The sequence below is a fragment of the Bombina bombina genome, chromosome 2 (assembly GCF_027579735.1).
Source record: "Bombina bombina isolate aBomBom1 chromosome 2, aBomBom1.pri, whole genome shotgun sequence".
Taxonomy (NCBI): domain Eukaryota; kingdom Metazoa; phylum Chordata; class Amphibia; order Anura; family Bombinatoridae; genus Bombina; species Bombina bombina.
In genome coordinates, this window is record NC_069500.1 from 762783961 (window position 1) to 762808909 (window position 24949).

General features: G+C 42.0%; 1 protein-coding gene across 6 annotated transcripts in view; it reads right to left on the minus strand.

The window, feature by feature from the left end:
• The window catches only part of MYO9B (myosin IXB), a 597798-nt gene that overhangs the window by 387157 nt on the left and 185692 nt on the right, over window positions 1-24949 (minus strand). For all 6 annotated transcript variants that reach the window (XM_053702888.1, XM_053702886.1, XM_053702887.1 and 3 more), the window contains exon 3: window positions 22841-22935. In XM_053702888.1, coding sequence (XP_053558863.1) covers window positions 22841-22935 — 95 coding nt within the window. The remainder of the gene's footprint in view (window positions 1-22840; window positions 22936-24949) is intronic.

Genomic DNA, 24949 nt, shown 5'->3' on the forward strand with positions numbered 1-24949 from the left:
AGGCAGTAGTGCTGCCATCTAGTGCTCTTGCTAATGTATAACATTGTACAACTGCTGCAATCTAGTGCTCTTGCTAATGTATAACATTGTACAACTGCTGCCATATAGTGCTCTTGCTAATGTATAACATTGTAGCAAAACTGCTGCCATACAGTGCTGCAGACACATGCACGCTCCTGAGATAACCTCCCTGCTATTAAGCAAAGGATAACAAGAAACTAAACATTTTTATAATAGAAGTAAATTAAAAAGTTGTTTACAATTGTATGTTCTATCGGAATCATGAAAGAAAAATGTGGGGTTTTATTGTCCATTTAAAGCTCAATGTAGTGCCAGCTTTTGTTCCTGTTTTTTTTGTTTGCATATTTGTGGTATAGCTCTAGTACTGTTGCACCCAGTTTGTTCTAAGTTTAAATAGGGATGGAGAGGCGCTTAGCCTGGGAGCGCACGTTCCCGGGATGAGCGCTTCTCTCTTTTTGTTTATTGTTCTAAGTTTAGTTATTTTACTGGATATGCACCTAGTTTTACTCTGAAAGTGCTTTTAATACCGAAAAGCACCCAATGTATTGTGACAGCTCTTCCAGGAGCACAGGATATGAACCCAGCCCACTCTGAGAGAGCAGTGCGTTACCATGTTTTACATATATTTTCTAGGGAAATCACAAACTAGAGGAACCCTGGTATAGGAGGTGCTCTGAAGTGGCAGTTGGACTTATCTCATTGTGGGCAAAAGCTATAACTAATTCTCCATTTCATGTTTTTGTATATTAATCTTTTTTGTATGTGAGTGCTAGTTAGTGTCTTTATTGTGGGTGTTTGTGTTTATGTGTGTATGTATTATATATATATATATATATATATATATATATATATATATATATATATATATATATATATATATATATATATATATATATATATATATATATATATATATATATATATAAATAAATAAATAATACCGTCCCTTTATCACAGGATATACCCTCCCAAGGTCACCTGCCTGGGTGCAGTGATGTCTTAGATATCTCCAATATAAATAACTGCACTCTCAGGTCTTTCGTGAATGTGAGAACAACAAAAGTCTCTTTTTTATTGAAACGTTTTCAAGGAACAAGTCCCCGTCATCAGCATAACAAAATGACGGGGACTTGTTCCTTGAAAACGTTTCAATAAAAAAGAGAGACTTTTGTTGTTCTCACATTCACGAAAGACCTGAGAGTGCAGTTATTTATATTGGAGATATATATATATAGATATATATATATATATATATATATATATCTAAAGAAAAGTGAGAAAGAAAGCGCACAAAGGCACCTACATAGTGCAAATCAATTTAATTTAAACAATATTACAAGTGTATATTAAAACAGCTCCCCCGTAGGGTATCTACTCACAAGAGTTAACCTCAAACTTGTGAGGTATGTTTGAGCATGTAGTTTGAAAGATTCGCTCAGAACCGCTTGCTGTGAAAGTGCTTAGTCCAAAAAGTCAGGTCAAATCCAACCTGAATGCCGGGTATCGCTGTTTGTAACTCGAGATCTGAACAATTATTTCTCCCGGCCTCTTGTTCCACTCACATCCCTTTTGGTAGGAGTTTTTTTGGATCACAATCTCTCTTTAGCAAAATGGTCCGTGCAGATACAAACACAGCTGATCGCTGTTCCACAAAGTCAGGTCTGTCTTTGTGGAACAGCGATCAGCTGTGTTTGTATCTGCACGGACCATTTTGCTAAAGAGAGATTGTGATCCAAAAAAACTCCTACCAAAAGGGATGTGAGTGGAACAAGAGGCCGGGAGAAATAATTGTTCAGATCTCGAGTTACAAACAGCGATACCCGGCATTCAGGTTGGATTTGACCTGACTTTTTGGACTAAGCACTTTCACAGCAAGCGGTTCTGAGCGAATCTTTCAAACTACATGCTCAAACATACCTCACAAGTTTGAGGTTAACTCTTGTGAGTAGATACCCTACGGGGGAGCTGTTTTAATATACACTTGTAATATTGTTTAAATTAAATTGATTTGCACTATGTAGGTGCCTTTGTGCGCTTTCTTTCTCACTTTTCTTTAGATTTCTACCTTACTCCGTGAGATTCCGGAGGATTAATAAGACACAGCAGCCGACACCTACAATTGATCTGCACTATTACGTGGGATCCAACTAATTTATCCTTTTTTGTGATTTATAATCTTAGCATTACATATTTTATTCTGTTGGATATTTTAATGAATCAATATTATTTGATTATTTGAATGTTTTGATTTTGGTATTATCCAGATATTTATATTGTATTTTAAAAAAAAGGGTTTATTTAGAGCGCAGTTCTGTGTTTTGAAAGAGAGGTTTTTTTAACCCTTTGACATACACGCCTTTTTTGTTTCATATATATATATATATATATATATATATATATATATATATATATATATATATGCATGTTTATATATATATATATATATATATATATATATATATATATATATATATATATATATATATATATATATATATATATAACATGCATATATATATATATATATATATATATATATATATATATATATATATATATAACATGCATATATATATATATATATATATATATATATATATATATATATATATATATGTATGTATGTATAAACACACACCCATACACACACTGTATATTATTCATGATTAAGATTTTGATTCATAATCAGGGTGACTTGAAGGAGAATATTTTTATTACGATGTGTCAGCTATTTAAAAACAAATACAAATAACTGAGCTTATGTATGTGCTTGGCGGTGTAAGGAAATGCCTCAGACATATGTGCTTTGTTTGACTGTCTAACTAAAATAAAAGCTTGAAATAAGAAGCGTAAAAAAAAAAAAAAAGTAAGATAGATAAAGTTAGTATAAAGCCTGTAGAAAAAAATAAATAAAAACAAGTTATATGACAGAAAAAAATAGGCCTCAATAAAATAAAAAAACTTAAATTATGCTTACCTGATAATTTTCTTTTCTTCAGATGGAAAGAGTCCACAGCTGCATTCATTACTTTTGGGAAATAAGAACCTGGCCACCAGGAGGAGGCAAAGACACCCCAGCCATAGGGCTTAAATACTCCTACTTCCCCTCATCCCACAGACATTCTGCCGAGGAACAAGGAACAGTAGAAGAAATACCAGGGTGAAAAGGTGCCAGAAGAATGCAAAATAAGAGAGACTTCCCACAGAACAAATATGGGTGGGGAGCTGTAGACTCTTTCCATCTGAAAAGAAAATTATTAGGTAAGCAAAATGTAAGTTTTTCTTCATAAATGGAAAGAGTTCACAGCTGCATTCATTACTTTTGAGAAAACAATACCCAAGCTATAGAGAACACAATGTAAAAACGGGAGGGTACAATAAGCGGGCACATTCTGAGGGCACCAGGCCTGAAAAAACACACAACCCAACCAAACCCTGCTTCGTCGAAGTCGGGCAAAAAAACTAGAAGGAAAAGGCCCAAAGGACATTGATCCGCAGATAGTCCAAAGGCTTAACTAGAGACCGCAAAGCAGATTTACTGAGCCAACACTCCTCCAGGAGAACCGTCGCCTAGCAGTCGATCCCCACACAACCCTTACTAGTACAGTACCAAAATCCCCAAAAGGGAGAGGACAAGGGTGAACCAAAGGGATACCCAAAAGGTACAGCAAAATCCAATAACGGAAAGCCCCCTTCAAAAGAAGGCCAAGTCCACAGAGACCCGAATGGATCCTGAGAACAAGGGGAGACGCCGCCCAAACCACAAGGAGCAATCGGGCATCACCAAGGAGAAGAAACATCTCCCAAATATCGGAGAACAGCACCTAAAAGACAGCTGAAGACAAAGTCCTCAAAACGTCAGAGACTGAGCAAACAGAAAAATTACAAGTAGCAAACTCAGAAGATAACAAGATAACAGTAACAAGCTGCCATCCGTAGGAAGACAAAGAGAAAACACTTTCCGTAAGGAAAAAGCGGCCGAACAAACTAGCAGATTGCCCAACCTCCAAGGAAGAGGACACACTCCAGGCAATCCAGGCCGCCAGATATACTCACAGATCTCAAAGGGGAAGAGGCACAGAACTTCTAACAAAAAGGTCCACTGGCACCCCCAAGACCTGAGGATAAACAACAGATCTCAGATCCTACACCTAGCCGGACCAGCCCAAGCAACAGCAGATCTGAAAGCAAGGGAACAGAAAGGAACCCCAAGACCGGCCCTCAAAAGGGCGGAAAAAACATAATTTATGCTTACCTGATAAATTTATTTCTCTTGTAGTATATCCAGTCCATGGATCATCCATTACTTGTGGGATATTCTCCTTCCCAACAGGAAGTTGCAAGAGGATCACCCACAGCAGAGCTGCTATATAGCTCCTCCCCTCACTGCCATATCCAGTCATTCGACCGAAACAAGACGAGAAAGGAGAAACTATAGGGTGCAGTGGTGACTGTAGTTTAATTAAAATTTAGACCTGCCTTAAAAGGACAGGGCGGGCCGTGGACTGGATACACTACAAGAGAAATTTATCAGGTAAGCATAAATTATGTTTTCTCTTGTTAAGTGTATCCAGTCCACGGATCATCCATTACTTGTGGGATACCAATACCAAAGCTAAAGTACACGGATGATGGGAGGGACAAGGCAGGAACTTAAACGGAAGGAACCAGTGCATGTAGAACCTCTCTCCCAAAAACAGCCTCCGAAGAAGCAAAAGTGTAAAATTTGTAAAATTTTGAAAAAGTGTGAAGCGAAGACCAAGTCGCAGCCTTGCAAATCTGTTCAACAGAGGCCTCATTTTTAAAGGCCCAGGTGGAAGCCACAGCTCTAGTAGATGAGCTGTAATCATTTCAGGGGGCTGCTGTCCAGCAGTCTCATAGGCTAAGCGTATTATGCTCTAAAGCCAAAAGGAGAGAGAGGTTGCCGAAGCTTTTGACCTCACCTTTGTCCAGAGTAAACGACAAACAGGGCAGATGTTTGACGAAAATCTTTAGTAGCCTGTAAGTAAAACTTTAAGGCACAGACTACGTCCAGATTATGCAAAAGACGTTCCTTCTTTGAAGAAGGATTAGGACACAATGATGGAACAACAATCTCTTGATTGATATTCCTGTTAGAAACCACCTTAGGTAAAAACCCAGGTTTGGTACGCAGAACTACCTTGTCTGAATGAAAAATCAGATAAGGAGAATCACAATGTAAGGCAGATAACTCAGAGACTCTTTGAGCCGAGGAAATAGCCATCAAAAACAGAACTTTCCAAGATAAAAGTTTAATATCAATGGAATGAAGGGGTTCAAACGGAACTCCTTGTAGAACTTTAAGAACCAAGTTTAAGCTCCACGGGGGAGCAACAGTTTTAAACACAGGCTTAATTCTAACCAAAGCCTGACAAAATGCCTGGACGTCTGGAACCTCAGCCAGACGCTTGTGCAAAAGAATAGACAGCAGATAGCAGAAATCTGTCCTTTTAAAGGACTAGCTGATAATCCTTTGTCCAAACCCTCTTGGAGAAAGGACAATATCCTAGGAATCCTAACCTTACTCCATGAGTAATTCTTGGATTCACACCAATAAAGATATTTACGCCATATCTTATGGTAGATTTTCCTGGTGACAGGCTTTCGTGCCTGTATTAAGGTATCAATGACTGACTCGGAGAAGCCACGTCTTGATAGAATCAAGCGTTCAATCTCCATGCAGTCAGTCTCAGAGAAATTAGATTTGGATGATTGAAAGGACCTTGTATTAGAAGGTCCTGCCTCAGAGGCAGAGACCATGGTGGAAAAGATGACATGTCCACTAGGTCTGCATACCAGGTCCTGCGCGGCCACGCAGGCGCTATCAGAATCACCGATGCTCTCTCCTGCTTGATCTTGGCAATCAGTCGAGGGAGCAGAGGAAACGGTGGAAACACATAAGCCAGATTGAAGAACCAATGAGCTGCTAGAGCATCTATCAGCGTCGCTCCCGGGTCCCTGGACCTGGATCCGTAACTAGGAAGCTTGGCGTTCTGGCGAGATGCCATGAGATCCAGTTCTGGTTTGCCCCAACGATGGACCAGTTGAGCAAACACCTCCGGATGGAATTCCCACTCCCCCGGATGAAAAGTCTGACGACTTAGAAAATCCGCCTCCCAGTTCTCCATGCCTGGGATGTGGATCGCTGACAGGTGGCAAGAGTGAGACTCTGCCCAGCGAATTATCTTTGAGACTTCTAACATCACTAGGGAACTCCTTGTTCCCCCTTGATGGTTGATGTAAGTCACAGTCGTGATGTCCGACTGAAATCTGATGAACCTCAGTGTTGCTAACTGAGGCCAAGCTAGAAGAGCATTGAATATTGCTCTTAACTCCAGAATATTTATTGGGAGGAGTTTCTCCTCCTGAGTCCACGATCCCTGAGCCTTCAGGGAGTTCCAGACTGCGCCCCAACCTAGAAGGCTGGCATCTGTTGTTACAATCGTCCAATCTGGCCTGCGAAAGGTCATACCCTTGGACAGATGGACCCGAGATAGCCACCAGAGAAGAGAATCTCTGGTCTCTTGATCCAGATTTAGTAGAGGGGACAAATCTGAGTAATCCCCATTCCACTGACCTAGCATGCATAATTGCAGCGGTCTGAGATGCAGGCGCGCAAATGGCACTATGTCCATTGCCGCTACCATTAAGCCGATTACTTCCATGCACTGAGCCACTGACGGGCGTGGAATGGAATGAAGGACACGGCAAGCATTTAGAAGTTTTGATAACCTGGACTCCGTCAGGTAAATTTTCATCTCTACAGAATCTATAAGAGTCCCTAGGAAGGAGACTCTTGTGAGTGGTGATAGAGAACTCTTTTCCACGTTCACTTTCCACCCATGCGACCTCAGAAATGCCAGAACTATCTCTGTATGAGACTTGGCAATTTGAAAGCTTGACGCCTGTATCAAGATGTCGTCTAGATACGGAGCCATCGCTATGCCTCGCGGTCTTAGAACCGCCAGAAGTGAGCCCAGAACCTTTGTAAAAATTCTCGGGGCAGTAGCCAACCCGAAGGGAAGAGCTACAAATTGGTAATGCCTGTCTAGAAAGGCAAACCTTAGGAATCGATGATGATCTTTGTGAATCGGTATGTGAAGGTAGGCATCCTTTAAGTCCACTGTGGTCATGTACTGACCCTCTTGGATCATGGGTAGGATGGTCCGAATAGTTTCCATTTTGAATGATGGAACTCTGAGGAATTTGTTTAAGATCTTTAGATCCAAGATTGGTCTGAAGGTTCCCTCTTTCTTGGGAACCACAAACAGATTTGAATAAAATCCCTGTCCTTGTTCCGTCCGCGGAACTGGATGGATCACTCCCATTACTAGGAGGTCTTGCACACAGCTTAGAAATGCCTCTTTCTTTATCTGGTTTGCTGATAACCTTGAAAGATGAAATCTCCCTTGTGGAGGAGAAGCTTTGAAGTCCAGAAGATATCCCTGAGATATGATCTCCAACGCCCAGGGATCCTGAACATCTCTTGCCCACGCCTGGGCGAAGAGAGAAAGTCTGCCCCCCACTAGATCCGTTTCCGGATAGGGGGCCGTTCCTTCATGCTGTCTTGGGGGCAGCAGCAGGCATTCTGGCCTGCTTGCCCTTGTTCCAGGACTGGTTAGGTTTCCAGGCCTGTCTGGAATGAGCAACAGTTCCCTCTTATTTTGAAGCGGAGGAAGTTGATGCTGCTCCTGCCTTGAAATTTCGAAAGGCACGAAAATTAGACTGTTTGGCCTTTGATTTGGCCCTGTCCTGAGGAAGGGTATGACCCTTGCCTGCAGTAATGTCAGCAATAATTTCCTTCAAGCCAGGCCCGAATAAGGTCTGCCCCTTGAAAGGAATGTTGAGTAATTTAGACTTTGAAGTCACGTCAGCTGACCAGGATTTAAGCCATAGCGCCCTACGCGCCTGGGTGGCGAATCCGGAATTCTTAGCCGTTAGTTTAGTCAAATGAACAATGGCATCAGAAACAAATGAGTTAGCTAGCTTAAGCGTTCTAAGCTTGTCAATAATTTCATTCAATGGAGCTGTATGGATGGCCTCAAACCAGAATGCCGCCGCAGCAGTGACAGGTGCAATGCATGCAAGGGGCTGTAAAATAAAACCTTGTTGAATAAACATTTTCTTAAGGTAACCCTCCAATTTTTTATCCATTGGATCTGAAAAAGCACAACTGTCCTCAACCGGGATAGTGGTACGCTTTGCTAAAGTAGAAACTGCTCCCTCCACCTTAGGGACCGTCTGCCATAAGTCCCGTGTAGTGGCGTCTATTGGAAACATTTTTCTAAATATAGGAGGTGGGGAAAAGGGCACACCGGGTCTATCCCACTCCTTGCTAATAATTTCTGTAAGCCTTTTAGGTATAGGAAAAACGTCAGTACACCGCATAGTATCTATCCAGCCTACACAATTGTGTTACAGTCATTCAGAACAGCTAATACCTCCCCAAGCAATACACAGAGGTTCTCAAGCTTAAATTTAAAATTAGAAATCTCTGAATCAGGTTTCCCCGAGTCAGAGATGTCACCCACAGACTGAAGCTCTCCGTCCTCATGTTCTGCATACTGTGCCGCAGTATCAGACATGGCTCTAACAGCATTTGCACGCTCTGTATCTCTCCTAACCCCAGAGCTATCGCGCTTGCCTCTTAATTTAGGCAATCTAGATAATACCTCTGACAGGGTATTATTCATGATTGCAGCCATGTCCTGCAAGGTAATCGCTATGGGCGTCCCTGATGTAATTGGCGCCATATTAGCGTGTGTGTCCTGGGCGGGAAGGCGAAGGGTCTGACACGTGGGGAGAGTTAGTCGGCATAATTTCCCCCTCGACAGAACCCTCTGGTGATAATTCTTTTATAGATAAAGACTGATCTTTACTGTTTAAGGTGAAATCAATACATTTAGTACACATTCTCCTATGGGGCTCCACCATGGCTTTCAAACATAATGAACAAGTAGGTTCCTCTGTGTCACACATGTTTAAACAGACTAGCAAGCTTGGAAAACACTTTAAAACAAGTTTACAAGCAATATAAAAAAACGTTACTGCGCCTTTAAAAAACACAAATTTTCTCCAATTTTGAAATAACAGTGAAAAAATGCAGTTACACTAACGAAATTTTTACAGTGTATGTAATAAGTTAGCAGAGCATTGCACCCACTTGCAAATGGATGATTAACCCCTTAATACCAAAAAACGGAACAAAAAATGACAAAAACGTTTTTTAAACAGTCACAACAACTGCCACAGCTCTACTGTGGCTTTTTACCTCCCTCAATACGACTTTTGAAGCCTTTTGAGCCCTCCAGAGAAGTCCTGGATTATGCAGGAAGAAGCTGGATGTCTGTGTCTGTAATTTTTGCTGCGCAAAAAAACCCGCTAAAATAGGCCTCTCCCACTTATATTACAACAGTGGGAAGCCTCAGGGAACTGTTTCTAGGCAAAATTCAAGCCAGCCATGTGGAAAAAACTAGGCCCCAATAAGTTTTATCACCAAACATATGTAAAAAACGATTAAACATGCCAGCAAACGTTTTAAAATACACTTTTATAAGAGTATGTATCTCTATTAATAAGTCTGATACCAGTCGCTATCACTGCATTTAAGGCTTTACTTACATTACTTCGGTATCAGCAGCATTTTCTAGCAAATTCCATCCCTAGAAAAATATTAACTGCACATACCTTATTGCAGGAAAACCTGCCCGCTATTCCCCCTCTGAAGTTACCTCACTCCTCAGAATATGTGAGAACAGCAAAGGATCTTAGTTACTTCTGCTAAGATCATAGAAAACGCAGGCAGATTCTTCTTCTAAATACTGCCTGAGATAAACAGTAAACTCCGGTACCATTTAAAAATAAACTTTTGATTGAAGAAATAAACTAAGTATAAAACACCACAGTCCTCTCACGACCTCCATCTTAGTTGAGAGTTGCAAGAGAATGACTGGATATGGCAGTGAGGGGAGGAGCTATATAGCAGCTCTGCTGTGGGTGATCCTCTTGCAACTTCCTGTTGAGAAGGAGAATATCCCACAAGTAATGGATGATCCGTGGACTGGATACACTTAACAAGAGAAATGGACACAGCCACTTCAACCTAAAGATAATTGAGCAGGCGTTAGACCCAAATAGATCTAGCAAAGCCACCCGACTAAGCCTCAATGAGGAGACAACAGCTCACCAGATGGAAAGGAACAACTCCAAAAGCAGCCAAATCCCCGAACCTCCCGAACACAGGAGAGGCACCTAAAAAAAGGAACTACATCTCTGTAAGGAGGACAATGAGCCCCCTGAAGAGGAGAGTGTCGATAAACACCTGCCCATAAGACAGGAAGTTGTAAAAAGAACAGAGAAGACACAAGGCCACGTCACTGACGAACACGGAAAGAACACCTTAAAACACCATTGTGTTAGCACACATACCAGGCGCAAAAGTGACAGCTGAGCAACTACAAACCTTCCGTTTGCTAGGCCAGAAAGCCCACCATCAGGTCACATTAGTTGGCTGTCCCAAGGGAACCGTATCGTCCGGCACAAGACAAGCCCCAAGAAGCCCCAGCTCTCAGTAAATCTGGCCAAGTTGTAAAACAGAACAGCCAGAACAAGGGCTAAGCCCAAGTACCGCGGAAACTGTAACCCCCAGGCCAGTCCTAGGAACATAAAGGTCTGGTAACATCCCACAGCGGGATCCACAAAGAAAAAACGCAGAGTAAAACCCTCGACAACCAGAAGATCAGGACAAGAAGCCAGGGCCCCACAAATGTTTATATCAAACAATCTTCCAGGAACATAAATACCTCGTCTGATATAAAAAACAGACCTCCCAGGGAAAAATCCAGAATAACCCGGATAACAAGAGCAAGAAGCCCTTGCACGTCCCGACCCAAAAGGGAAGAGACCACCCCTTGCAGGAGCCCAACATTCCAAAGAGCCAAGGCCAATAAAAGGATACTAGAGCTAACAGACGTCCAAGCAACATTAACATGATTGTGCTTGAAAAGTACGACTTATCCCCCTTAAAGGGACAGTCTACACCAGAATTTTTATTGTTTTAAAAGATAGATAATCCCTTTATTACTTATTCCCCAGTTTTGCATAACCAACACAGTTATATTAATATACTTTTAACCTCTGTGATTATCTTGTATCTAAGCCTCTGCAAACTGTCCCTTTATTTCAGTTCTTTTGACAGACTTGCAGTTTAGCCAATCAGTGCCTGCTCCCAGATAACTTCACGTGCACGAGCACAGTGTTATCTATATGAAATACATGAACTAACACCCTCTAGTGGTGAAAAACTGTTAAAATGCATTCTGAAAAGAGGTGGCCTTCAAGGTCTAAGACATTAGCATATGAACCTCCTAGGTTAAGCTTTCAACTAAGAATACCAAGAGAACAAAGCAAAATTGGTGATAAAAGTAAATTGAAAAATTGTTTAAAATTACATGCTCTATCTGAATCATGAAAGTTTATTTTAGCCTAGACTGTCCCTTTAAGGGACAAAAGGCGCTGCTCATTTTATCAACCTTGAAAGGAGGAAGGCTGAGTAGACCTCGCTGGGGGTCGAATTAGCAACCCTTAGTTTGCTACAGTACAGAGTAGTCACAGAGCAGTAGTATGCTGAGCTAGCTGTCCAGCTAGCCACAAGCTCCATACACAAGGAAAACAGAGAGGACAAGTCACCCGAACAGAGCAACATCAATCCTCCATATCACCTCAGATTCGAAATCAGAGGACAGTAAAACATGGGCTTGATTGCCACCTGGATGGCAATACCGAACTCTACAAGTGGAAAACCAGTAGGATTTCTTCCATCTCAAGAAGAAGGAGATGCAGAGCATTCCCAACACCGGGGAAGGACCCCTAACTGGAGCCCAAAAAGACCTCAATGTCTAATGTCCCGAAAAAGGAACATCTAACTCCCGAAGGGATCCAAGTCCCCCGAAGGTGACCCATCCACAAGGAGAAAGAGACAAAGTCCAAGAAGGTAACAATGAAGAAGACAACCACTAAAGGAACAAGTCCAAAAAGGACAATTTCCTAAAGACACACCGCCCTGACCGGCGGAAAAGAGGCGCTACACCCTCTATTTTCCCCACCATGTGGGAAGGAATACTCTAGGTTCTGAGGGTATCAGAAGCAACAGAGTGATGCAGCAAAATTCACTGACCCAGTCACAAGAGAGATGGCTTATTAGGACTGAAACAATCCTGAGAGCCGCATGGACCCGCAAGTCCTCTTGAGAATGCTTAGCTGAAACTTGTAAAACAAATAACAAGAAAACTAAATTTATGCTTACCTGATAAATTTATTTCTCTTGTGGTGTATCCAGTCCACGGATTCATCCATTACTTGGGGGGATATTCTCCTTCCCAACAGGAAGCTGCAAGAGGATCACCCACAGCAGAGCCGTCTATATAGCTCCTCCCCTAACTGCCACCTCCAGTCATTCGACCGAAGACAAGCAAGAGAAAGGAGAAACTATAGGGTGCAGTGGTGACTGCAGTTTAAAAATAAAAAACACCTGCCTTAAAATGACAGGGCGGGCCGTGGACTGGATACACCACAAGAGAAATTTATCAGGTAAGCATAAATTTTGTTTTCTCTTGTAAGGTGTATCCAGTCCACTACTTGTGGGATACCAATACCAAAGCTATAGGACACGGATGAAGGGAGGGACAAGGCAGGCGCTTAAACGGAAGGCACCACTGCCTGTAAGACCTTTCTCCCAAAAATAGCCTCCGAAGAAGCAAAAGTATCGAATTTGTAGAATTTAGAAAAAGTATGAAGCGAAGACCAAGTCGCCGCCTTACAAATCTGTTCAACAGAAGCCTCATTTTTAAAAGCCCATGTGGAAGCCACCGCTCTAGTGGAATGAGCTGTAATTCTTTCAGGAGGCTGCTGGCCAGCAGTCTCATAAGCTAAGCGGATTATACTTCTTAACCAAAAAGAAAGAGAAGTTGCTGAAGCCTTTTGGCATCTTCTCTGTCCAGAGTAGACAACAAACAATGCCGATGTTTGACAAAAATCCTTAGTAGCTTGTAAATAAAACTTTAAAGCACGAACCACGTCAAGATTATGTAATAGACGTTCCTTCTTTGAAGAAGGATTAGGACACAGTGACGGAACAACAATCTCCTGATTGATATTCTTATTAGATACCACCTTAGGAAGAAACCCAGGTTTGGTACGCAAAACTACCTTATCTGCATGGAAGAACAGATAAGGGGAATCACACTGTAAGGCAGATAACTCTGAAACTCTTCGAGCCGAAGAGATAGCTACCAAAAACAGAACTTTCCAAGATAAAAGCTTGATATCTATGGAATGCAGAGGTTCAAACGGAACCCCTTGAAGAACTTTAAGAACTAAATTTAAACTCCATGGCAGAGCAACAGGTTTAAACACAGGCTTGATTCTAACTAAAGCCTGACAAAATGCCTGAACGTCTGGAACATCCGCCAGACGCTTGTGCAAAAGAATAGACAGAGCAGAAATCTGTCCCTTTAAGGAACTAGCTGACAATCCCTTCTCCAATCCTTCTTGGAGAAAAGATAATATCCTGGGAATCCTGACTTTACTCCATGAGTAACCCTTGGATTCACACTAATGAAGATATTTACACCATATCTTATGATAGATTTTCCTGGTGACAGGCTTTCGAGCCTGAATTAAGGTATCAATGACCGACTCGGAGAAACCACGTTTTGATAAAATCAAGTGTTCAATCTCCAAGCAGTCAGACGCAGAGAAATTAGATTTGGATGGTTGAAAGGACCCTGAAGTAGAAGGTCCTGCCTCAGCGGCAGAGTCCATGGTGGAAGGGATGACATGTCCATCAGGTGCTATCAAAATCACCGAAGTTCTCTCCTGCTTGATCTTGGCAATCAGACAAGGGAGCAGAGGAAACGTTGGAAACACATAAGCCAGGTTGAAGGACCAAGGCGCTGCTAGAGCATCTATCAGCGCTGCCTTGGGATCCCTGGACCTGGATCCGTAACAAGGAAGTTTGGCGTTTTGATGAGACGCCATGAGATCCAGTTCTGGTTTGCCCCAAAGTTGAATCAACTGTGCAAACACCTCCGGATGGAGTTCCCACTCCCCCGGATGAAAAGTCTGTCGACTTAGAAAATCCGCCTCCCAGTTATCTACTCCTGGGATATGGATAGCTGATAGATGGCAAGAGTGAACCTCTGCCCATAGAATTATTTTTGAAACCTCCAACATTGCTAGGGAACTCCTTGTTCCCCCTTGATGGTTGATGTAGGCTACAGTCGTGATATTGTCCGACTGAAATCTGATGAACCCGAGGCCAAGCCTGAAGAGCATTGAATATCGCTCTTAGTTATAGAATGTTTATGGGAAGGAGTGCCTCCTCCTGAGTCCACGAGCCCTGAGGCCTCAGGGAGTTCCAGACTGCACCCCAGCCCAGAAGGCTGGCATCTGTCGTTACTATTGTCCAATCTGGCCTGTGGAAGGTCATACCCTTGGACAGATGGACCCGAGATAGCCACCAGAGAAGAGAATCTCTGGTCTCTTGATCCAGATTTAGTAGAGGGGACAAATCTGTGTAATCCCCATTCCACTGACTGAGCATGCAGAGTTGCAGCGGTCTGAGATGTAGGCGGGCAAACGGCACTATGTCCATTGCCGCTACCATTAAGCCGATTACTTCCATACACTGAGCCACTGAAGGGCGAGAAGTAGAATAAAGAACACGGCAGGAAATTAGAAGTTTTGACAACCTGGCCTCTGTCTGATAGATTCTGTAGAAATGAAGATTTACCTGAGTTCCTAGGAAGGAAACTCTTGTGAGAGGGGATAGAGAACTCTTTACTTCGTTCACTTTCCACCCATGAGACCTCAGGAATGCCAGCACAATGTCCGTATCCGTGTCCTGGCGATTTGAAAATTTGACGCCTGTATCAGAATGTCGTCTAGGTAAGGGGCTACTGCTATACCCCGCGGTCTTAGGACCGCTAGGAGTGACCCTAGAACCTTCGTAAAGATTCTTGGTGCCGTAGCTAACCCAAAGGGAAGAGCCACAAACTGGTAATGCCTGTCTAGGAAGGCGAACCTGAGAAACCGATGATGATCTCTGTGTATAAGCATCCTTTAAGTCCACGGTAGTCATATATTGACCCTCCTGGATCATAGGTAGGATGGTTCGACTAGTCTCAATCTTGAAGGATGGGACCCTGAGAAATTTGTTTAGGATCTTGAGATCTAAGATTGGTCTGAAAGTTCCCTCTTTCTTGGGAACTACAAACAGATTTGAATAGAAGCCTTGCCCCTGTTTCTCCTTTGGAACTGGGTGGATCACTCCCATAACTAGGAGGTCTTGAACACAATGTAAGAATGCCTCTCTCTTTATCTGGATTGCAGATAATTGTGAGAGATGAAATCTCCCTTTTGGGGAAGAAGCTTTGAAGTCCAGAAGATATCCCTGGGACACAATTTCCAATGCCCAGGGATCCTGGACATCTCTTGCCCAAGCCTGGGCGAAGAGAGAAAGTCTGCCCCCTACTAGATCCGTTTCCGGATCGGGGGCTGATCTTTCATGCTGTCTTAGAGGCAGCAGCAGGTTTTTTGGCCTGCTTTCCTTTGTTCCAAGCCTGGTTAGGTCTCCAGACTGGCATGGACTGGGCAAAATTTCCCTCTTGTTTAGTATTAGAGGAAGTTGAAGCTGCGCCACTCTTGAAATTTTGAAAGGAACGAAAATTAGTCTGTTTGGTCCTTAATTTGTTGGACCTATCCTGAGGAAGGGCGTAACCTTTTCCTCCAGTAATATCAGAAATGATCTCCTTCAGTCCAGGCCCGAATAGGGTCTGCCCCTTGAAGGGAATATTGAGAAGCTTAGACTTTGAAGTAACGTCAGCTGACCAGGATTTAAGCCATAGCGCCCTACGCGCCTGAATAGCAAAACCTGAGTTTTTAGCCGTTAGCTTGGTTAAATGAACAACGGCCTCAGAAACAAATGAATTGGCTAGCTTAAGAGCTTTAAGCTTGTCAAGGATATCATTCAATGGGGTTTCTACCTGTAGAGCCTCTTCTAGAGACTCAAACCAGAAGCCGCAGCAGCAGTGACAGGGGCAATGCATGCAAGGGGCTGGAGAATAAAGCCTTGTTGAATAAACATTTTCTTAAGGTAACCCTCTAATTTTTTATCCATTGGATCTAGAAAAGCACAACTGTCCTCGACAGGGATAGTTGTACGCTTCGCTAGGGTAGAGACTGCTCCCTCCACCTTAGGGACCGTTTGCCACAAGTCCCGTGTAGCGGCATCTATAGGGAACATCTTTTTAAAAACAGGAGGGGGAGAGAACGGTACACCTGGTCTATCCCATTCCTTAGTAATAATTTCTGAAAACCTCTTAGGTATTGGAAAAACATCAGTGTAAATAGGCACTGCATAGTATTTATCCAACTTACACAATTTCTCTGGGACTACAATGGCGTCACAGTCATCCAGAGTTGCTAAAACCTCCCTGAGCAACATGCGGAGGTGTTCAAGCTGAAATTTAAATGTAGACATATCAGAATCAGGTTGAAGTGTCTTCCATGAGTCAGAAAAATCACCCACAGATAGAAGCTCTCTTGCTTCGGCTTCTGTACATTGTGAGGGTATATCAGACATAGCTACTAAAGCGTCAGAGAGCTCTGTATTTGTTTTAGCCCCAGAGCTGTCTCGCTTTCCTTGTAACCCTGGCAGTTTGGACAATACCTCTGTAAGGGTATGATTCATAACTGCCGCCATGTCTTGTAAAGTATACGCAATGGGCGCACTAGCTGTATTTGGTGTCCCTTGAGCGGGAGTTATAGGCTCTGACACGTGGGGAGAGTTAGTCAGCATAACTTCCCCCTTGTCAATTTCCTCTGAAATATAAAACAGAATATAAAAAACGGTACTGTGCCTTTAAGGGAAAAAAACAAACACAAAAACTGCAAAACAGTGAAAAAAAGCAGTTAACTCTACGAAATTTTTACAGTGTGTATAATAGACTAAAATAGCATTGCACCCACTTGCAAATGGATGATTAACCCCTCAGGCTAAAAAACGAAGCAAAAAAACTGTAAAACCGTTATAACAGTCACAAGAAAACTGCCACAGCCCTACTGTGGCTCCTACCGTCCCATAAAACGACTTTTGTAGGCACAAAAACCCCTTACAGAGGTCCAATATGTCAGGGGACTCCTTCAGGAAAGCTGGATGTCTCAGAATGTAAAAACTACTGCGCAATTAGAGCATGAAAATAGGCCCCTCCCACCATGCACTCAAAGTGAAAGGGCCATAAATAACTACTCCTAGGAGAAATCTAGTCAGCCATGTGGAAAACTAGGCCCCAATAAAGATTTATCACCCTCAGTAAAAAACGTTCTTTATATATTATGCAAACGTTTTACATACTAAGCCATAAGAGCAAGTAACATGAATATTACCCTTTACTGCAAGCATGATGCCAGTCGTTTGATAAATCACTGCAATCAGGCTTACCTTAAATATATCAGGTACTGTCAGCATTTTCTAGACATTATCATCTCTCTAGAAAAAAATATACTGCACATACCTCAGAGCAGTTAATTCTGCAGGCCGTTCCCCCAGCTGAAGTTTCCCCATATTCTTCAGTTATGTGTGAGAACAGCAGTGGACCTTAGTTACAACCTGCTAAGATCATCAAAAACCTCAGGCAAAACTCTTCTTCTAATTTCTGCCTGAGGTAAAAACAGTACAACGCCGGTACCGTTTAAAAATAACAAACTTTTGATTGAAGATAAACTACACTAATTCACATCTCTCTTGATACTTCCTTTCTTGTCGAGAGCTGCAAGAGAATGACTGGGGGTGGCAGTTAGGGAAGGAGCTATATAGACAGCTCTGCTGTGGGTGATCCTCTTGCAGCTTCCTGTTGGGAAGGAGAATATCCCACAAGTAATGGATGAATCCGTGGACTGGATACACCTTACAAGAGAAACATAAATAATGTTGAAAGCACTCGGCACCCCAACTGACCAGCAAGGTATAATAGGCGCCACGTGTCTGAATAAGCAGCGAGACAGAAAATCTGAATGCAAGCAGGACCAGCCTGCATCCATGGTCATAAATGCCAAGCTGGCTAAATCCGCCCTCAGAGCGGGAGGAAGAAAAAAAACAGACAAACATGGGACTAACGTGTCCTGAACAACTTCCGTAGAAGCAAACAGCGAGTATCAATCCCAGAGAAACTTCCTGCAGGAAACATAGTATGAAAAATAAAATTCATCCTAACCGGATAAAACAAAAGACAGGCAACCCTAGGTTTAACGCCCAAGAAGAACAGATACATCCGCAGGACCAGCCTAACGGAAACCCTGTTCTTCTAACAAAACTGGGAAGGATCTCGATAAGGCTTATAGGAGAATACCTCATCCCCCCATGTCTAACGAGGTGAGCTATTCGAAGGAGGAGACTGATGATTCCAATAACCGAGAAGGGTAGGGTCCCCAAACAGCTCAAAAACGTGTCTGAGTAGAACACGAAGGCAAACCAGTTTGTAACGAAAGGCACAACACACAGGAGCAGTTACAACCGCAGGGAACTGCACATGCCCTCCCGTGGCCGAGAGACCCGGGGCAATCGAGCACAAACACAATCGCAAATAAACATCTGGACTTTGTAGACGCGCAAGCGCCAAAAGCATGTAAAAGCAAAAATGTGCCACAACCTCTGGGGGGAACAATCCTGGGTTACCCGCATGTGTAGTAGTAGGGAGCGGTAGGGAACTTGCCTCCCGGAGGACAGGCCCCCCGGGTGGATGGCTCAGCAGTCCCTTAAATCCCTGAGCCAGAGGAACAAGGCGCTCTAGAACGGCCTAAAGAACATAGCTGACTGACCTGAGTCAATGGGGCGATTTCGCATTCGTTACAGGACGAAGAATCTGAATCAGAAAGTTGACCAATCTCAACATCAGTATTCTCCATAACTGGATAAAGGATACCAAAAAAAATGGACTAAATAAAAAACAATTTAAACAGCACCTGACACCCACAATGACTGGGGCACTCACCACCTCCTATGAACCAGACAACAGCAGACTAGATTTCTCCATCTCGCCACACAGTCAGGAATGCGGAAATGGGAGACAAGAACGTAAACACGCCCGGTCACAAGGTGAACCGTAGAGTCCAAATAAGCGCGCCCGACCGTAAGGTTGCATCACTTCGAAAGGCTGTTATGTTCTAAGAGCCACAAGCCCAGTTAACACTACACATAAGCAGAGTGAATCACAGAAACATGATTCAAAACCCCACTGTTCAATAATCCCCCTCAGGAGATATTAACCCTTGATTCCAAGATACTAAAGAAGTCCCACTGAGACCCTGTATTTTTCATTGCGAGTTCGCAGGAACAAATGTTTTACAGTACAATCATGAAGAAGTAAAATGAAACGATCTTACCGAAATCTACGCCATGGAACAGGAACACGGCCCTTCAAGTGTGATGGATAGTAGCCTCGCCTCCGCCATGGACTTGAGAGAAGAAAGCAGGCAGCGAAGCGAAGTTAGACAACGCCGAATGCTTGTGGAGTTGTTAAAATGAGTCAGGATGGTTTCGCAGAAAGACTCTTCCTGCATCTCCAAACTTTTATCCAAGCCCTCACTGAGAGACTGAGAGGATTACTTAAAACTCCCGTCCCATGTCGAAGAGTACTACCCTCCATAAGAGAGGAAAACAAACTTCTGACACTTCTCTGCCCACCTCCTGGGACGAAAGGCAAAGAATGACTGGGGGGTGAGGGAAGTGGGAGGAGTATTTAAGCCTTTGGCTGGGGTGTCTTTGCCTCCTCCTGGTAGCTAGGTTCTTTTTTCCCAAAAGTAATGAATGCAGCTGTAGACTCTTTCCATTTATGAAGAAAAAATACATACACATGCCTGATTAGGACGCTACAGAATACCAATGATGTACGCCAAAATATTAAAGAACATACAAACTAAGTAACAAATATCTGCTGCAAGACTACACAAAACACTATAAACACAGGGCACAGTGTGACAAAGGTGAAGGCGAAGATCCAGCAAAACAACTTGCAGGAACACTCCAAACACACACCTTTTATGCTCCTGCGAGGTATAGGTCATCACAGTAGGTAGCTAGAGAGGGGAACCTATGAAGAGTAAGAAAAAACAGTCTAGGCCAGAACAGGCAGACAGTAAATCAACCAATCCTATCTTACTACAAAAAGTTACAAACAGAGCTAAGGTTAGCAGAACAATGAGGTGTGGGGAAATATCCTGAATCATGAAGACACAAGAGACTGTGATATGAAAGATTAGCTAGCTGAATCCTAAGAAATCAGACAGTATTACTAATTGAGATGCTGTGTGTTCTTACTATATACGTACACATTCATAAGATATAAAGCTTAAATACAAAAAACAATTTCAGTTGTACATTTTTACAAGATTGTGCCATTGCACTAATGGAAACAATATGTTTATGTGCCTTCTGTTATCATTTGATTTTCTATGGCAATGAAAGTCATAAAAATCATCTTATGATTTAAAAGTACATTGTACTGTAAACTTTACTCCCCTTTAATGTGATCCCAATAGTCCATTTTACCATTTTAATTGTAAGCAAAAAACTAATTTACCTTAACTTGCTATTTGAAATAGCAACTTTTGCCTGTTGTATTCCACCCTGTACTGAAGCTATGAGTAACAAATGTTTTCCCTGTACAAAAGTTATGTAAAAACAGAATTTATGTTTACCTGATAAATTACTTTCTCCAACGGTGTGTCCGGTCCACGGCGTCATCCTTACTTGTGGGATATTCTCTTCCCCAACAGGAAATGGCAAAGAGCCCAGCAAAGCTGGTCACATGATCCCTCCTAGGCTCCGCCTACCCCAGTCATTCGACCGACGTTAAGGAGGAATATTTGCATAGGAGAAACCATATGATACCGTGGTGACTGTAGTTAAAGAAAATAAATTATCAGACCTGATTAAAAAACCAGGGCGGGCCGTGGACCGGACACACCGTTGGAGAAAGTAATTTATCAGGTAAACATAAATTCTGTTTTCTCCAACATAGGTGTGTCCGGTCCACGGCGTCATCCTTACTTGTGGGAACCAATACCAAAGCTTTAGGACACGGATGATGGGAGGGAGCAAATCAGGTCACCTAGATGGAAGGCACCACGGCTTGCAAAACCTTTCTCCCAAAAATAGCCTCAGAAGAAGCAAAAGTATCAAATTTGTAAAATTTAGTAAAAGTGTGCAGTGAAGACCAAGTCGCTGCCTTACATATCTGATCAACAGAAGCCTCGTTCTTGAAGGCCCATGTGGAAGCCACGGCCCTAGTGGAATGAGCTGTGATTCTTTCAGGAGGCTGCCGATATTATTTTACCAAAATACCCAGATTAAATGATTCCTCAAGGCTAAATATGTGTAATATATGAATCGATTTAGCCCAGAAAAAGTCTACAGTCTTAATAAGCCCTTGTGAAGCCCTTATTTACTTTCTGAATAAACATGGCTTACCGGATCCCATAGGGAAAATGACAGCTTCCAGCATTACATCGTCTTGTTAGAATGTGTCATACCTCAAGCAGCAAAAGACTGCTCACTGTTCCCCCAACTGAAGTTAATTCCTCTCAACAGTCCTGTGTGGAACAGCCGTGGATTTTAGTAACGGTTGCTAAAATCATTTTCATGATCATCTCTTTTCTGTTTCAGAGTAAATAGTACATACCAGCACTATTTTAAAATAACAAACTCTTGATTGAATAATAAAAACTACAGTTAAACACTAAAAAACTCTAAGCCATCTCCGTGGAGATGTTGCCTGTACAACGGCAAAGAGAATGACTGGGGTAGGCGGAGCCTAGGAGGGATCATGTGACCAGCTTTGCTGGGCTCTTTGCCATTTCCTGTTGGGGAAGAGAATATCCCACAAGTAAGGATGACGCCGTGGACCGGACACACCTATGTTGGAGAAAAGAAGACAATAGCATTTAGTCTCTAGGTGCGGTATGAGGAAAAAATATTTTGTATGTGAAATAGCTGGCTGTGTTAAAAGTATTTTAATACCTAACAAACATTAGCAAGCCTACAAAAAAAGGTAGTGGTTTTAATGAGCAAAAAAAGTTATTTAAAATAAACACAAATGAACACTATCCCAAATATTTAATCTGCAGAAGGTGTAACAAGTAATTTGGAAAGCATTAAAGGGACACTAAACCCAATTGTTGTCTTTAATGATTCAGATAGAGCAAGCAATTTTAAGCAACTTTCCAATTTACTCCTATTATAAATTTTTCTTTGTTCTCTTGCTATCTTTATTTAAAAAGCAGGAATTTAAAGCTCAAGTGCCAGCCCATGTTAGCTTCAGCACCTGGATAGCGCTTGCTGAATGGTGGCTACATTTAGCAAACCAATAAAAAAGCATAACCCAGGTTCTGAACCAAAATTGGTCCGGCTCTTAAACTTTACATTCCTGCTTTTTAAATAAAGATAGTAAGAGAATAAAGAATAATTAATAGGAGTAAATTAGAAAGTTGCTTAAAATTACCTGCTCTATCTTAATCAGTAAAGAAAAAAATGTGGGTTTAGTGTCCCTTTAAGGGGAAACATGTTTATAGTACAGTGTTCCTTTAAGTAACACAAATAAATCAGGAAAAAGCAACAGGGAATACAAAGGAGGGAAAAACAAAATACTTCCTGTAAGCCATACATGTTTGAACAATTTTGAACAGGTGCATATAGCCTTGCACAAAACATACATTAGAAGAAAGCCTCTGTATGTTAACTTACCCCCTGACAATGCCACTCTCCAGATAATTTACTTGAATAAATTTTCCAAAGCGACTTGAGTTATTGTTGTGTGCAGTTTTGGCATTCCCAAAAGCCTAAATAAATGAAAAGGTTAAAATATTAACCAAAAGAAAATTCAGTAAAACCAAGTAAAAAAGTCACTAAAAATTGCAGAAATTAGGCATATATTTAGAATATATACATATTTGGAATACATTTCTGAAAAGTCCTGGCGAGTGTGTGTATGTATGTATGTATGTATGTATGTATATATACATACACACACACACATATTATATATATATATATATTTGCATAGGAAATTAGCACATCTAGGCAAGTATCCTCGCTTGCTTTTCCCCAGAAATAACTCATATACAATGTTACCAATGCACAAGAGAATTCTGGGTAAGTTATGCAAATTAGATATGCAAATTCTCAGTTTTTTTTGCTTCAAAATAATACTGTTTAACACAGCTATCCTTTTAACAGGATTATTACAGCAAAACCAGAAATCACTCACTAGACAGACTGTTTCATTCTTTTTGGAACTCATCAGTAGAAGATAGATTTCTGGTTGCTGCATTGGTAAAGCCAATTTCAAGGTTAAACCAAAATTCATTAAAATTATGGGGGAGATAAAAACTGAAATTAAAATCCTCCATGTCTCAAAATTAAACCAATGTAAATATTTGCATAGGAAATTAGCACATCTAGGCAAGTATTCTCGCTTGCTTTTCCCCAGAAATAACTCATATACAATGTTACCAATGCACAAGAGAATTCTGGGTAAGTTATGCAAATTAGATATGCAAATTTCAGTTTTTTATCTCCCCCCATAATTTTAAGGAATTTTGGGTTAACCTTGAAAATAGCTTTACCAATGCAGCAACCAGAAATCTATCTCCTACTGATGAGTTCCAAAAAGAATGAAACAGGCTGTCTAGTGAGTGATTTCTGGTTTTGCTGTAATAATCCTGTTAAAAGGATAGCAGTGTTAAAATAGTATTATTTTGAAGCAAAAAAATGAGAATTTGCATATCTAATTTGCATAACTTACCCAGAGTGGACTCCTTGCTCAGTGTGCTTAGAGGAATATGGCTACACCTCACTGACGAGGCCCAATGAAGGCCAAAACGATCGTCTGGGGTTGCTGTGTTCCTTGTTCAGAGAGGAATTGCCTGGTATGTCGGTGCTGGACTGACCGTAACACAAAAGTGACACGGAAGAAATGACATTTTGTTACAATGTAAAGTAGTGAGTGTACAGCCTATATAACAGTGTAAATGTGCTGTCCCCTCAAAATAACAACACACAGCTATTAAAGGGAGGAAGCAGCACGGCTCAGGAACACATCCGTAGATCAGCAGGAAAATCCAGGGAAATCTGTACACAAGCAGAGAACAAATGGCACTGCTGGTGTAAATTGAAGTCGAAGTATTGAGGTGCCAACCAAAGGAAAGGGGACTGAGCGTGTCCCAAAAACTTGAGCAAATGCAAAAAGGCAGCACACACGGATCCGTATAAAAAGCAGAGCTTTATTCCATCGAAGAAACACACAGCAATAGCACAGAGGGAAAGGGGGGTGGAGCCAACTCTGGAGCAGAGCGGTCGCACATCACGGCAGCTCCGGCTAAACTATACATAAATAAACTAGCTTAGTGACCGCTCAGGATCCTTAACTCTACTAGGTTTGTGCACTTATAGGTTTCAGGGACCTTTCTACCTAAATTCGAGAAGAAGAGAGTGTTCTGGAGAGGGAACCCCACCGCTCTGGGACTTGTCTTGCTGAACGTGGGCTTCAGGAGCGGCCATCTTTTCTCCCACGAGGAGTTCAATGTGTGAACAAGTCTAGCTAATTGCCGCTATACTGCTACTGATAGTGATAACTTTTGCATAACCGCACTATGGCATCAGCAGCCTACATTGTCGGGGAGATAAGCAACCTCTTTGACGCTTGTAGAACTGCACTCGAATGTGAAATTCAACAGATGACTCAGCCTGTGGTAGCGGGGTTTGTGACACTTGGCGCACATTCTCACACCTCTATACCCGGCTATGAAGGTTGCGACACTCTGGGGCCCCAGTGTATGCTACCCATTCTATGTG